The sequence below is a fragment of the Sander vitreus genome, chromosome 16 (assembly GCF_031162955.1).
Source record: "Sander vitreus isolate 19-12246 chromosome 16, sanVit1, whole genome shotgun sequence".
Lineage (NCBI taxonomy): Eukaryota > Metazoa > Chordata > Actinopteri > Perciformes > Percidae > Sander > Sander vitreus.
In genome coordinates this window covers 15,733,335-15,749,891 of record NC_135870.1, presented here as the reverse complement: position 1 = coordinate 15,749,891, position 16,557 = coordinate 15,733,335, and the positions used below count along the sequence as shown (strand labels likewise).

Here is a 16,557-nt window from a genome sequence, read left to right as displayed (position 1 = left end):
ATCTTTATTCAGGGAAGAGTTTAGTTAAATGGTTTAGTGTTTTGGGAAATGCGTGTACTGGTATTGGCTTTCTTGCCGAGAGTTATTGAAAAGATGCACTAATGTGAAGCTACAGGCAGAAGGTGATCAGTGTAGCGTAGCATAAAGGCTGGAAGCAGGTGACAACTCTGTCCAAAGTTTGGAAAATCTACCTACCAGCAGCAATAAAAAAAAATGTTTTAGGTGGAGATACACGCTGGAACTATTTCTTGGCCGAGTGTATTGAGGTTGTTAGGAACCCCGTAAGAACTCCTGGAGCTCACTGGCCCAGTGTTCCAGCACGTAACTCCACATAAGATGACAATTGGTTGCTTTTTACAAAAATAAAATGTTAATCAGCGAGCTTTAGAAGTGCAGGTAGGTGGCCAGAGCCAAAGTCTTTATGGTATGCTAAGCTAACTGCCTGCTGGCTTTAGCTTCACATTTAACGTCAGTCTTCAAGAGGAGGACCATTCATGTACAGTAAGGTGGCTTAGTGGTAAGCGGTCACATCTTAGGATGATGTTTCAGGGGTCATGGACCTTGATTTTTCTATGTGGACTTCTCATGTTCTCCATGTGTTCACATGGATTTCCTTCAGTTTTCTTTCCACAGTCTAAACCATGCAGCTCAGATGAATTGGAGACTCTAGGTGAAGTAAATGGATGGATAGATACATTTCTACAGTCGCTGAAACATGTTAAGGTTTCACATAGTTACCTCCGACGTGGAATTGTCCTCAATTACAGGGTTAAAGTGTACTTTGACTCCCGGCAGATAAACTTTGGCAGCCATTATAAAACTGATAAGTACCACTGTTCATAGAGGTTTGTATCGTTGGCTCTGACTTAAGATCAGCTTCTCTGACCAACCTCTTAGTCATTAAAGTAGCAAATTGGAGATATAATCTTTCATAACTGTCAAAAGGTAACTCCTCCCCAACCCAATTAATGTCTTTAATACAAGTAGCATGGGACAACACACCAGACCCGCTGCAGAACTGCATCTCTCTTGAACTTGATCTGCAACAACATGAGAACTCTCCAGGAAAAAATCCTTGTTCTCCTCGTTCTTCTGTCTCTAATCTGTGCCCTTCAGGTAAGTTAATAACCTTCTGTTACTGTGTCTATGTCCTGAGAGTATGCTTTATCTCTTTTGTGCTAATACAGAACGTCATGTCTTTTGATTTTTTTTAATGTAATTTGCTTTTCTCAGCACTCATCATGAGGGACATCACAATTCTTAAAGAATCTTATATTTGCCTTCACAGGTCAATTCACTGCCTGTACCTGAAGACTGGAATGGTTTGATCCAGCGGACCAAACGCTCTCTCCTGTGGCGTTGGAACAGCATGAAGCCTGTGGGTGCCAGCTGCAGGGATCATGAAGAGTGTGGCACAAAATACTGCAGGTACAGCAGAGCCTCTTGGACATGTTGAAACCTAAGTATTCAGACATTTGGCACATTTAGGAAACTCAACATTTCCACTGCAACTTTAGGAGTTTTGTCATTAATGTGAAAGCAGATATGTTCCTCCAAATGGCATTCCATGATATTAAATAGACATAATGTTCCTTTTTGTAGTTTTCACAGACTCTATGCATAATATTTCTGTACTGTATTTGTGGAGTGTGTCCACGTGCATTTTGCATGGTGTGGACAAAGTCAGAAAGTAATGACACTGCAATAAAGTTGCTCCTTATCTTTGCAGGAAAAATATATGTTCCTTCTGGAACTGAAGAGGATGCACAAACAAAACTCCCAGGGTGACAAACAAACATCTGCATTATGGACCAAAGTGACCTGTTTCAAAATGAACCCTGTATGAAATGACTGCTGTTATATTCTAGCTTGAACTCAAGACCTGCTGGCACTTTATCTGACTTTTTCTGTGCATTCAGTTAAAGTAATCTGATCTGGCACTGCAGTAAGCATTTACATCTAGAGCAACATTGATTTCTATAATAGAATTTTTACTTTTGTCTTAAACGCTTGCAGGACATCAGACAGGCTGTATAACATGTTTTTAAAAGAAAATATAAATACTCATGCAAAGTTTGTACGACACTCTGAGTTTATTGGTTCACATTATATTATTATTATATATTTATTTGTACATATTGTAGATATTCAACTATACTTTTACATTTTTTCAAGCGGTTGTATGTAACAAGTTCAGAACCAATTAAAATATTCCTCACAGTTCCTTCTACTCTTTTAATGCAATGGAAGAAGATGACAACTTTGATTTTGGTTTAATACAAAAATAGTATGACCGGTATTTTCTTTATTGAAATGAAATATTTCTGTATTTATGCATTGAAGAGCATGTTCCACAAGGTGGTGATGCTGTGATTCCTAACTCTTCACTGACCAAGAGCCAAGCTTGTTCTCACTGCTTTTACATGTTTTGAATTATTATTAATTCTTTAATGCTGTTTTACCATCAACTGCTCTTGTGATAAAGTACCGGGAAAACAATTCAAATATATATGCATAAATATTGCCCATCTGTGTGAAAAATGACAGGAAACTTAAATGAAATGGATAGTATGGTTGGGAATTGTGAGGATATTTTTGACCGTGTTAATATGTTAAATTCTTCGTAGTGTGTGTGTGTGTGTGTGGTTTTAAGACAACTTAATTTCAAAGTTGCTCTGAGCTCTTTAATGTCTTGTGTTGATGAGGAGAGCTGATCTGATTTGGTAAAACTATGGTTGACCTCTGATATCTGTCCACTGCTGTACTAATTTTTGTGGCTCAGTCCAGCACTTAAACAGGTTAACGTGGTAGACTTGGTGAGGCTTCCTCTGATGGAATATATGATCACATGGAATGAGTGTGCTTGTGCTCTGGAGGTGGTGTTGCCTTAAGGCTCCTTGCACCCACCCACTCGCTAGTAATGAGGAGACAAACTCTCTTGGGTTATTGGAGATGCCTTTTACAGAACAGTATTGCCAACATGTAGGTTATGGCTTTAGATGTGAAGTTTACCTACAATATATAACAGAGGTAACCACATGACACATATTGTACAACCGTCCTTGAGAATAGATGTGTCAATAGCTGAACACTGACTCCTCATATTTGTTACTGGAGTGCGAGCTGAGCCAGGTTTAGTGTCCCTGGACCCCACAATGACAATCACTGGTTTAGGAATTTCAACTATTACACCGAATAGTTCTCCAATCATGCTAAAATTACTTGTTACTGATGTGGGGATTCATTATTCTTAGTTTTTTATTTTTAGATGTTGATGATGAAAAGTTAGCAATGGTTAATAAAATATCTCATAAGTAATACAACGGCCGTAATGTGAATTTGGTATAATGAATTATACTTAAGTAGGATACGATTTTTCCTTAGTAGGCTATATTTCAGTCTTTTTTAGTATCTCATATTTGTGACTCATCAAAATCACATTTTAAGGCACTGTGTTGTCATAAGCCTACTCATGTCTATTTTTATCAATCTTTCTTTTTTTTTTTCTTAATTAAGGCTTTTATAATTAACTCTTTCCCTACCCGGTGTCTTGGATACTTTGTGTGGCAGGCACTTCTCCCTCTTCATTGGTTAAAGCCTCCGTGACGTAAAATCCCTGCCAGGCGGTGCTGAAGCGGCGGCGTGGGGACCGCTGTGTCTGCCCGGAACTCAATGTCGGACCGGTTTCATATTAAGCCAAAATATAGTTAGAAATTCCCGGTATAACCCATTGATTTTAATCGCGGACATCAGGTAACAGAGCTAAAAACATGAGCTTTGTGATGAATCCTTCACGTCAGAGGTGCGTCGAGCACGCGCGTTATTTTTTAAAGAATTGTTTTGTTGCATGATTTTAGATCAAACGTATTTAAATCACCTGGAAGAAGAGGATGGACATCACCGTTGACTGACGACTGTTAGCAAGTAAGTGATAATACTAAATGATGTCAGGATATTCGCTGGTGATGGCTCAAATGCAGGAGCTTTTTATGTGCTTTATCTACTTTGCTTTAAAGTCAATTATTCAGCTGTATTGATTCTAATCTTTTGTCTTCCTTTATTTAAGTCTGTCTGTATGTGTGCGCCAGCGTGAAAGTGTGTGTGTGGAAGAGAGAGAGAGACGCTACTTCTGTCATGGGTGGTTCTTTTGGCATGTATGCATCTCTTGTTGTACTTAGCCACTTTGAATATTTCATTTTCATGATGAAAATCAACACACACAAACACACACACACACATTCACAATAGTGGACCTCAGACTCTTTGCTTTCACAGAACCACACAGTCCCATCCCTCATGTGAGATGGCTGACTTGACCTGACAGACATTTCCAGTGAAATAGCTCAGTTAATCACAACCATCTCAGTGTGCTCCAGTACCCAGAGGACAGAGCTGCAAGTTAGGGGACCTCCAAGCAGTAATAATACGCAGGAGTTGTATCCGCTTTGCAGTCAAATTGTTAGTCCTCTGCAGACAACTAGTCAGTCAAACTGGCCTACTTTCCTGTGGTATTGTACTATTTAACTGATGAAAATACGCAGGCACAGGATAAAAAAAGATTCAATGTCATGCCATCCCCTTGAGTACTACTATATTGTTCCTCATATGACATTACGAGACATTCCTTTTTTATAATCAAATGATAACATATTGATTTATTTAGACAAAGGTAATCAGATGGTTTCATCCAAACACAGATACACTGGGAGCAGTTGGGGATTCATTGTCTTGCTCTAAGACTCTAACCCTATGATTACTTACCTGTGCTACTTTCTGAGTTTTGCTGTGGAGTTATGCAACTATGGGTGCCAATTAATAGTCTGCTTTTTTAAATAGCTTAACGTCTAGCCACATTTAAATATAAATATTGCAATGTATCATATCTGGGAATGCTAGACAAGAAATAGACAGACTGTATAAAATATATGCAATATATGGATGTGTCAAAATAAAAACCTGGCTCTGGTGTTGTAGGGCAGAATTATTGTTTTTATTTTTTACATTTTGTTGTTTGAATTATGGGCTCTGAAGAAAGGTTCACCAAGTTTCACAACCAAGCCACAGCCACTTTTGTTTTTAAAGTGATCAGATTTGATATTTCTGCTTCTGAGCATATTTGACGTGTTTATTAGACCTACTGTATTTGTGGCCATGGTAAGGATGTTGTTTACTGTAGCAATGGGATGATAAAGAGGATTACCTCTTCATGGTCATCTGCAACATATGTTGTTTGTTTACCCACGTTATGACAGTTGCACAGCAGTGTGACGTCTATGAACTGATGGCTGCTTGATGTGTGACATAAAGCCCCAGACAATGTCTGGCAACAGAGGATGTTCTAAGGATCTAAAATATTGATTTTTTTTAACATGATTCTAGTTTAAATGCACAACATACTGTAGCACCAAGACTATGTTAATACTGCTGAAGGCAGATATCAGTAAATGGTGTGTGGTTGTATCCTAGCAACATTAATTATTACTAATAATTAAAAAGATTATGTAATGACTGAATGCCATCAGCAATCTCCAGTTTTAAATATTTTATGTGCTTTGTAATTGCTTTTGTTAATAGTCCTAATAGTTGTGTTTCATGAAGGCATGGTGATCATTATTATTATTATTATTGATGTCTGTAAAATCAGGATCAATGTGTATGAATATGGTGGAGCACGTTGAATTAACTAAACTGATGTGAAAGTGTATTTACTCTTAGCAGTGCCAGCGGAGCATCTCTGCAGTGCAGCTGCCCTAGTTACAGAGCAGCTGAGTAACTGTGAGAGACAGTGGTTGGCCCAGGAGTAGAGAGAGGAGGAGTTTGTTAATGCTCGACTGAATTATGGAGCTGGGTAGGCTGTGCTGAGGGCCAGAAGCAGACAACACTAGTAGGACTTTGACTGGAGGGCCAGTGGTGTGAAGTGAGGGAGCAGACTCAGACAGCAGCAGCCTGAAGTTATGTTTTTATCCTTTCTATTCTGTATGGATGATTTTACTTTAGAGTTGAAGATACACTGAGACTTTAAGCCTGTCACAGCATTACAGTTAGGTGGGTCATTGAGTCCAAAAATCAAGAAGTAGATGCAGAGCGAGATCAACATAAACAGTTCATATGCAGACACCAACAACAAACATTTTATCCTGATTACATTTACATGCAGCATTAAAACCTCCATAGTCCAACTGGGCAAAACTTAAAACATTTTCTCTCAAATTCAGATGGTCCATGATGGTACCTCTGTTCTTAGGGCCTTAGACAGAGTTTAAACCTAAGTCTTAACTGTCCTCAGACTTCCCTTACAGAGTCACTTATATAGTCTAATACTTCTCTGTTCAACTTTATCATTACATGAGTTTTTTAATGCTAATATTATCTAATAAGCCTCAGGAGGTGTGTCGCGGACCCATAATACTTATTTTTAATTCACTCACTAGTATATTATCATGTTCAATGCAGTTTTGTTCACCCTTTGACAACCAAACTGTCTACACCGTAGCAGTGGTAGTAATTGCATAGTTGTGAATATGTTTTTGCATCACTGATAACACATTCAAAGCAGATTCATTGTACTTATAAGTGATTCTATTCCATTTTATTCTTTCTGGATTTCATTATAGGAACATGGAGACAATGTCCATGGTCCAGCCTGTTTCAGCAGTATGATTGGATCATCTGGTCTTTCAGGGGACACCCTGATAGCGTGCCACTTCCCTGTGGTTCAGCTTCCCACTTGGCAACTTCCTGTCCAGGCCCTGTGCAGCTCGGCCAAGCGGCCCGGTCGGCTGTGCTCAGTAGGTCTGACCCGAGCTGTGTCCCTCCCAGAGCAAGACTCGCTAAACCGAGAGAATGCCTTCGCTGGTGGACGAAGACGTTTTTCCAACAGCTACGGTAGTCTCAACGAGGACCGAGCAGAGGAGGAAGGGGGCATTGACAGCAGTGGGAGGTACGACTCCAACTCATCACCAGAGGATACGAGTTCCCATCTGAAGAAGGAAAGCTCTGGAGCTAGAGACAGTCTGCGGTCACACAACTCATTCCTTCCCAAAACAGGGCTAGATGAGGATGAGGAAGATGAAGATAGTGATGGAGATAATCTACACAGATATCATGAGGACTCCTCTTTTGTGTTGCATGGAAATTCCAACTGGCCTCTAAGTAATGGTGCCAAAAATCATACAATGGCCCAAGGGGACATGGACAGCGAATGGGGCAATGAAGGGACCATGTTGGGTACTGAGGGTGACCAAGAGTGGCTCTCTAATCAGCCTCACCTGCCGGACTCACTACAGACTGAATGCCGGTGCTTTCATGTGAGCAGATCTGGCATTACGTTGATGGCTTATGAAGAGCAGGACTCAGACAGACTGATAGATAACATGTCCTGCTGCATCTTCAGCCAACACAAATGTTCCCCAGAGCTGTTCTCCAACACTCACACAGAGTATGTCAGCGACTCTTCCTGTAACAGCTCTGATGGCGTCTTGGTTAACTTCTGCACTATCTATAACAGGAGCAACAAACCTGCCACGCCTAATGACCTCAGCAGTCCCGCAGTTCACCCCTATCAGTCATCTGAGGGATCTGTGTTCCTTAACCTCCAACCCGTTCCTCAGACTCCAGCCAAGGACTTCCATCATGATGACGTGACAGTTAAGAGTCCCCTTAAAGAGGAGATTGATATGACCCCCTCTGCTTCCTGCTGGTCTCCTCAGGGCCTCGACTCTAACTGCAATCTTTACTCCCTGGAGCCACTACCCCCGGGTCTCTCCTCGCTGGAGCTATCAGACCTGGCCGCCTGTCTCCAAAGCCAGGCAACATTGGCCGTGGGGACCAACCAGAAGTACTACAAGCTTGTGACTTGTGACCTCTCCTCCCAGTCGCCCAGTCCAGCCTGGTCCAGCATCACCAGCTGCCCCGAGGGTCAGAGCAGAAGTAGCCCCTTCCCTCCCTCTGAGCACCTCTTTGTTGATCATAAGAAGGAAGGACAACACAAAGAAGTCAAGAAGGTAATGTTGCAATTAAACAGCTCTTCTCTCAGTACAGAATTAGATGACATAGGTATTAGCGACCATTTAATAGAAGAAAGAGGAATTAACACAATTGAATAAAATACGCTTACAAATGCATGGTATGTACTGTATTCTGAAGTATGAACATTACCTTTCAAGCTTTTAACATCTCAGTACCATTTTCTGACACTTTATTAGTGGTTAATAAATCACGCACTAATGCTTTATAGATCAGTTATAAGCAATTTATTCAAGCAACTGTGGGAACTGTGCTATCCTTGTCCAGCATCAGTCTTGCTTTATCTCTTTAGCTAGCTCTTAAGTTAATGGAATAGTCCCCTCTAATGGAACGTTTGAACACTTAACCTATGGAAAACAGCTGCAGCACCCACATCAAAATCCATTTATTAGAAACGTATTAAGCTTTTCTATAGACTTGATAGATTATAATAAACAATCTTGATTAATGACAGTTACTACTGCAGACTTGATGTCTTTTTAAAAAGTATGTATTCTGAAGACACCTGGGATAGAGCTGTTGATCGAGTAAATGGGACTTCTTCTTGTGCAAGACTCAATCTGATTCAGATGAAGGTTCTTTACCGTTTTCATCATAGTAAAGCAAAGTTGGCTAAATTGTACCCAAATATAGACGTATAACGTGTGACCGCTGCAATGCATCAAAGGGAGATCTAACCCATATGTTTTGGTCATGTCCTAAATTGAGACAATATTGGTTTTCAGTCTTTGAGATTTTAAACTCAGCTTTTAAATTAAGAATTCAGCCCAACCCAATAATGGCTCTGTTTGGAGTCAGAGGTGACGACTCCCGAATAGCTAAAAATAAAGAGAATGCCCTGGCTTTTGCCACTTTAATAGCTAGAAGAAGAATTCTCCTAGAGTGGAAATCACACAATCCACCTAACATGTCATCATGGCTTAGTGATCTAATAATGTTTCTAAAAACTGAAAAAATAAAATATTTTCTCAGGGGATCAACCAGAACATTTTACAAAACATGGGACCCTTTGATAAACTATTTTGAAAAGAATATACTCCTCCATCTTTAAAGTAATTTGAGGACCCCCCCCCCCTTCCTTTATTTATTTATTATGTATGTGTATATATATATATATGTATATATGTGTATGTATATGTATATATATATGTATATGTATATATATGTGTATGTATATATGTATATGTATATACATATGTATATATATATGTGTATATATATATATGTATGTATATATATATATATATATATGTATGTATGTATGTATGTATGTGTATGTGTGTGTGTATGTATGTATGTATGTATGTATGTATGTATATATATATATATATATATATATATATATATATATATATATATATATACATACATACATAAACCCCAGATGCATTTAAAAAAAAGAAGATATATATATATATATATATATATATATATAGATATATATATATATATCTATATATATCTTTTTTTTTTTAATGCATCTGGGGTTGCTGTGTTGGGATGGGAATCTGTAGGTGGAAAAATTGAAAGATCAAAGCCTTTAATAGTGTCTGTCACTGAATATTTTCAATGTACCTTGTTCTGATAAAAAATAATAATAATAATAAAAAAAGTATGTATTAATAGTTTACAACACAGCTGATCACTGATCCATAACGTATTAGTTAAGGATTGAAGCCATTAGTTACAGTATAAACTCCATTATAAAGAGTCTCTTGTTATACAGTTGTAATAACATCTTGTCAAGTATCAAATATGTGATTTGGTTGTGTAAACCTAAAGCAGTTGTGTCTTTTCTGTATCAGCATCAGGAGATTGAAGAAAAGAGGTTCTCCTTCACACAGTGCAGTGCTGGATTTGACTGCTCTCAGTTTCAGACCCATGATTACCAAGTTGCTACCACCTCCGCTGAAGAAACCCTCTTCAGTAAGAAACATACAGGAAGCATCCAAGACCTCTTCCACACGCCTTGTTCATTGTGCCCCAGCCAGTGTAGCCCACATAGCAGTAAATGCCAAGGCACAAGCGCTGTGTCTACACAGTCATCTGTGATTCTGCACCAGGAACACTGTGATACTGAGACGGGTAAGGCAATGAGTTGTTGCTTGCTTTTTTAAGAGAGAGCAAAACATGCAAAGATACAATATCAGAAAAAATGAAACCATTTGTGTTAAGAATTAAGTAAATCTAACATCTGTTCCAACTATTTTTCTTACCCTCTACCTCCATCTCAGGAGCATGTTCAATGGAAAATGCAGTGGTGCACTACAGTAAGGCCCAGAGGCCAACCTCGCTGCCCATCCAGCCCTTTGTTCTGGTCCCCACAGGCCAACCCCAGACCCAGCACTTGGGCTGTCTTCTAGAGCAGTACATAAATCAGAAGAGCAGCGAGTCTGGTAGCTCCCAACCAGGCCTCAAGTTCAAAGGCAAACGCAGTCAATGCTTTTCTAATCTTCAGTCATCACCAATGGGCAACCACTGCCCTATCTTCTTGGAGGCTCCTTCGAGCTCTGACACCTGTTCCACCTGCACACCGAGTCCAGAGTGCTTCAGCCGTAGACGTGCATGGAGCCAGTCCAGCAGAATCCAAGCACACCCAAGTCCATGTACATCAAAACGCAGCCTGGATCCAACTCAAAGCAGCTCAAAGCCCAGACCGGATCAAGAGCAAGATAAAACATGCCCATACTCAGGCAAAACTCAAACTACCACTTTTTCAGCCCCAAATCAGTCTAAACTTGTTAAAATTCCCACCTACCAGGACCTCAAAACCCTCACCCATGAGCAGAGCCATGCCAACACTGAGCCCAAAAGTCCCAATGAGACCCACACCTCCCATCATCCAATATTCTCTCATACACCACCCACTTTACTCCTAACCACTGACGCCCATCACCCAAACCTGCAGGTGTCCCTGTCTCCTCCCACAACCGTACAACCAGAAAAGAAGTTCCCTCAGTACCGAGCTGCACCTGCAGCCGACTCCGTCTTTTTTCACAGTAGTTTTACAGCTGCCCTCTCCTCTGTAGCTCCTCTCTCCTCGTTGAGTTGTCTGCTTTCCTTGGCTTCTGGGCTGCAAATCCAGGACTCTACAGGGCTCTACAGTCATCCCAGTGAATCTCTGATCCTGAGTGACAGGCCGCCCACTGAGTTCTGCCTCTCACCTGATACATCTTATGAGTCCATGTCTATTAGCCATCTTCAGAGGAGAGGTAAGGCCAATAAATGACACATATCAATTTCTGTAAAACATGTTAAAAACAGTATATGCCATATATTGAAGTGACCCAGTAACAGCAATGACTGGATTCCTCATTGATTGGATTGTCTATCCAGTGATGGGCTGTTGAGAGCAGCAATAAAAACTCACTGTGCTGCAGCAGTGCCTTCAATACCCTGAAGGGGCTTCCTCTCAAACATGACCTATTTTTAACTCTCCCTGCACGGGATTGGCTGAGCCTTCTGCTCTGTAGCCTATGTGTGCGCGACTACAAGCTCCAAGAGAGGACAACAGGGAGAATGATGCAGTTGATCTAATAATTTATAAACACATCTAGTCATTTTATTTTACCATATGGGCCATTCGGTGCAAATTTGATTGTATAAATGTGAATCTTTTGTGATGGATAATCAACAATGTGGTGGACAGTCAGTGTGATGCAGCACTGCAGGCAGCATCAACATGCATAAAGAATTTACTGTGACATTTGCAGAGGCTAGCCCGTATGAGATGAAATAAGAAAGGCAGGGAAAGCAAGTCAATGAGGATTGCTGCTAAAATGGACTATTTCATCTTTGGTTCACTTTCACATTTGCATTACTGCAATATGATAATGAACCCTGAACGTTATCTCTCATGTTTCTATGCACTGACCCAGTTAGTGAGGTGAAAGTCTTATTGAGCAAGTTTTGTTCGTTTTTTTCTTATTTTTTTAAAACAAGTAAAACATCTGACTGTGCAGTAACATCATTTCAACCTGACTCCAATACAAACTACCATGTTTAAAGAATGTTTGAGAAATAAGTGTCTTCAAACAAGAAGGACAAGGCTAGGCATACTGCACTAGAATAGAAAATTCAAGAAACAAGTTGATTTGTACTGGAGACAAGTTATACCACCACACCAGCAGTTATTTTCTGCTTATTTGATGAAAAAAAGACTTTCAGCAGTCAATAATACACAGAACTAACATAAGATATGGATTGACAATCTATCACATTTACTATATATGTTAATATATCAATGTTTTGTATCCGCCCAAACAATGTATGAAGCATTAATTATAACTTCAGCTCGTCCAACCTCTTTCCTTATCCAATGTCCCTAGGTTTGCTGAGGTCTGTGAGCAGGGCGGTGGATTTGATAATGACTCATTTCGGCAGCAGCAGAGACCCTGAAGAAAAGGTTTGAATTTGGCAGAGCTAAGCAGCTTGAACTGATATTACTTACATTGTAGGACTGGAGTCAAATAACTTGTGTCAGCAGGGAATCATATTTCTTTTCTTCTGCCACAGATGCGTCTGGGTAACAGCTCTTGCAGTCCCACAATCGCCGGTCTGGCCCTGGAACATTTGTGTCCAGCAATTCAGAATATTTTAGAGGACGGTCTTAGGGATCACAAACTGGATTTTATCATCGGACAGCGCCGCAACCACTCCTGGAGCGTGGTGGAGGTCTCTACTAGGATCGGTAAATGTAACTAGAGTGATCCTGATTCAAAGAAAGTGTACTTGAATGAACTTGCTTGATGTACTGGTGGAGCAGCATTGTTTGTGGTACACTATTGTGGGCTCTTTGATGAACTTCAGTGGTCTCTGTCTGCAACAGGTCCATCCACCAGGGTCCTCCACAGCCTGGTCTCCAAAATCACACAGTGTCCCCAGCTCAGCAGCCACTGCATGAGACTGAGAGCCTTCATCATGGGCCTGCTTAAGTAAGATTGCCTTTGATCACACTAATGATGCTAAAGAAGGTTGATGAAATGACTACACATATAAGCATTCATCTTTTGTTGGTTATTTGCTCTCTTTCAGCTTGAGAGCTTTGGAATTCTGGCTTAGTCACCTTCAGAGTCAAAAAGGTGAGCACACACTCAATATTCTGTACTAGCAGCTAAGCACAATGTCAAAAGGTCCACACTCATAATATCTCAACAATGATTGAAAGGACAATCATGAAATGTAATACCAATATTCATGTTCTCTACAGAATTAATTTAAATAACTTTGGTGATCGCCTGACTTTTCATTTAGTTCTTTTATCAGGTCAAATTCATATCTGTCCATTACTTTATCAACTTTGTGTTAATGTGTGTCAGTGCTAATTAGCAAATGTTAGCATGCAAACATGCTAACCTGAGATTATGAACAGGATAAACATTAACCTGCTAAACTCCAGCATCTTAAAAAAAATCTTATCTCAGTTGTATGACAGGTAAGGAGATCTTCGGAGGAAAGCTGTGACATGTGGTTGAAAGGTCTCGAAAAGTGGACCTTGAAATAAGCTTTTTGTTGTTGTCAGACTACTGCTTCAAAGGTTAAAAATGAAGTCTCAGAATCAGCATGTTAACATTATCATTATGGGAAGAGCAGTGGGATCTATAATTATAACACCTTAATTACACATTATTATTGCATATGTTTGGATCTTTGTGCGTTTGTGTTTGTGTCTGTCTCCACAGATGTGGTGACAACATACTACCATTCTTGGGGGTTCCTGTCCATGTCACTGGGTCAGTGTCAGCCCTTGTTTCAGGAGCTGCTACTTCTGCTGCAGCCGCTCTCTGTGTTGCCCTTTAACCTCAACTTGCTCCTGGAGCCCCGACTGTTACGTAACAGACAGCTGTGTTCGGAGGAGCAGGGTGTTTCTCCACCTCCGCCGTGCTCAGCCCTCCTAATGACCAGCTGGCCACTACTGCAAGCTGACAAAAAGGTAGAGAGCAGCCACAGTCAGCAGACTAAGATTTCACACCATACAGGTCTGCATCGCCAAGAGTCTCTCAGTTCTCAGAATTACATCAGGCAGGATTGCAGAGGGATGCAGACTAACAGGAGTCCATTCTTAGCTCCTATTCCAGAGTGGTGGCCGAAAGAGCCTGACCTTATGGATGGTGTGGTTAAAGGGGAAGACTGTAGCCAGAATTATGCAGATAATTGGTCTCAAGTAAGTATGGACAGCAGGCAAGAAGAGAAGAGGGGTGAGAAAGACAATGAGACCCCAGTTACATCCACTTGTGTCCAGGCTGAGAGTCCATGTCAGGGTGCGCTACGCTGGGCCAAACTGTTTGGAGCAGCTGATACATCCACCAGGACAGAGACAGTTTCTCAGATTCACAGTGGAGCACAAACCAGAAGGTAAGAACCAGCCATGAGCAATCAAACCATATATATACATATATTTTGTTGTTTGATTTTCTTACTAGCCTATTCTTTGGTTGATTTGGGATCTAGATTGATGGAAGACTGGAACTGTGACTCTCAACTCATAACCAATACCTCTATATCATTGCTTTCATAGGTACAGGCGACCATCACAGTGGCTGCATTTTGACAGATCGCAGCTTGGACAGTTGGCTCAATCCATCAGGTCAATGAAGCTAGGAGGAGGACTGCTGAAAACTAAACTCTCTATGGGTGGAGGAGAGAGTGGACCCTATTTCCTGTAATAACAAAAAGTCGTAACTGCATGATAATACATACATGGTGCTGAACTGATCAGAAAGCACATAAAATACAGGATTATTAAAAAATAAAAAATACAGGCCCTTATTCATCAAACTTTGCGTTGCACCAGCTATTCGTAAATCCATTACTAAGTTTGTTTGTCCTTTGTAAGTGCTTAGTAGGCTAACTATTAGCTAATTTCAAAATAAATCAGGTTGCACCATTAAAACTAAAGGAATGTCTTAACTAGTGAAGACTTTAATCATGTGTAAGGAAACCTCTGTAGCGCTGTCCAATCAAAAGCAAACAACTATGTAAACAGGAAGTCGCTGTAGCATCACAAGCTGTAGCATAACTGGCAGAAATAACAATTTTAAGGTCCAATCTAAATATTAAGTCTAACTGTTAACCATTTGTAAATGTTGGTATACTTTGTAATATATTTTGCATGCATACATGGAAAGAACTGTTTTTAGAGTTAGTAGTATTTACGTAGTTTAGAATAAGTGGGAAATACCAGATTATACTAATCTAACAGAGGCTTTTTAGCTAGTCGTTTTCTTTATGTTGAATCAGCATACTTTTTTGTAATTCGAGGTATTCTGTTATGTTTATGAAATGTAATTTAAAATCTTCCCAGTTTACGTCATTATTAAACAGCATTCAGATATGTCGACCATAATTCCTATTATCTCTTACTTTTCAATCTAAACAGGTCATATGCTAGCAAGCTAATGTTAATTTTGTCAGTTGGTTTGGTTAGCTAACACTACAGTTACACCTGGAAGTTACAGGGTGTAAATATTGCAGTGACAATTAATCTGTATGTAAGAACTAGTTTGTGTGGTGCAACCCTTTTTAATTTAGTGATACATAAATCTCTACTTAGTAAAGACTAGCCTACGTGAACTCAGTTTGAACTTGCGATCATCTGGTGCAACTGGTTCTTGATCTGAAAATGTCCCTCAGTTGAGTTTTATCGGTGTACTTTTGTAATTTATGCTCAAATTAGTTGTGAGATAAAGCTTGTGAATGAATGTGGTCAGAAGAGGCTGCTGGATAATTTCCATAGTAGATCCTGAGCTCTTCTCCTGGAAATAGCTTAACGAATGAGGGCCAATTCCTTCATTTGCAATTGCACTCTGGAATAACCTTTTACTTTCAATTCCTGTAGGTGAATATCAATCATATGAATATTGATAGGCCTACATATACAAATGTGAATTTTGACCTGCTTTAGACTGTTTGACATTCTTGTGGTGCAAAACTATCTATTTCTCATTTATCACTGTCATTCTTTCCATAGCTGTACCTTTCATATATAGGTGGGATAATAGAAAGCAATACACGCTTATTAGTGCCAAATATGCTCCACCAGCCTCATGGATTGTCAGTGATGTTTAATTTCCAGTAATTACTTTCTTGAGCAGATTCCCAGCATGGATTTACTGTAGGTGCATGAGTTAAACATACTATATGTGCTTCAGTGCTTCCTAGATCTCTTAACTTCCAGTTAAAGTTTTAGTTAGGTTTTTGGACATTTTCTGGCACTGAAATTTTAAATGTGTGGAATTGTTTGCTATATACAGTAGTATGTCTTCCAGTGAAGTTTGTTGAGTTGCACAAATATAAGCCATCTTGTGGCTGTTTCAGGTATTTAAATGTGTGTCAGGTATATTTTGAGACTGGTGGTTAGATAAGAGGGAGGAAAGAACAGAACATGTGTTCGTCTGTGAAATTATTTCACCCAGCGTCATTTTCTCAACCTCTGAATGCTTCGTCTAATGCCCAGTGACAATCAAAGTCTGTCAATAAAGACTTCTTGTTGTATGCCAACAGGAAACAATACAAATGTGTATCTATGTGCCA

At 39.9% G+C, this 16,557-nt stretch overlaps 2 protein-coding genes across 2 annotated transcripts; both read left to right on the top strand.

The window, feature by feature from the left end:
* Positions 1–49: 49 nt before the first annotated feature.
* Positions 50–2,642, top strand: LOC144531188 (liver-expressed antimicrobial peptide 2). Its single transcript, XM_078271182.1, has 3 exons — positions 50–1,116; positions 1,289–1,428; positions 1,730–2,642. The coding sequence occupies exons 1-3, from the start codon at positions 1,051–1,053 to the stop codon at positions 1,755–1,757; spliced, it is 234 nt and encodes a 77-aa protein (XP_078127308.1). The 5' UTR covers positions 50–1,050; the 3' UTR covers positions 1,758–2,642.
* A 3,978-nt stretch (positions 2,643–6,620) lies between these two features.
* LOC144531832 (AP-4 complex accessory subunit RUSC2) lies at positions 6,621–16,529 on the top strand. The gene is made up of 9 exons (XM_078272149.1): positions 6,621–8,003; positions 9,831–10,110; positions 10,260–11,237; positions 12,354–12,430; positions 12,541–12,715; positions 12,854–12,959; positions 13,060–13,106; positions 13,707–14,379; positions 14,543–16,529. Exons 1-9 carry the CDS (start codon positions 6,657–6,659, stop codon positions 14,688–14,690), a joined length of 3,831 nt encoding a protein of 1,276 aa, XP_078128275.1. The 5' UTR covers positions 6,621–6,656; the 3' UTR covers positions 14,691–16,529.
* Positions 16,530–16,557: the final 28 nt, after the last annotated feature.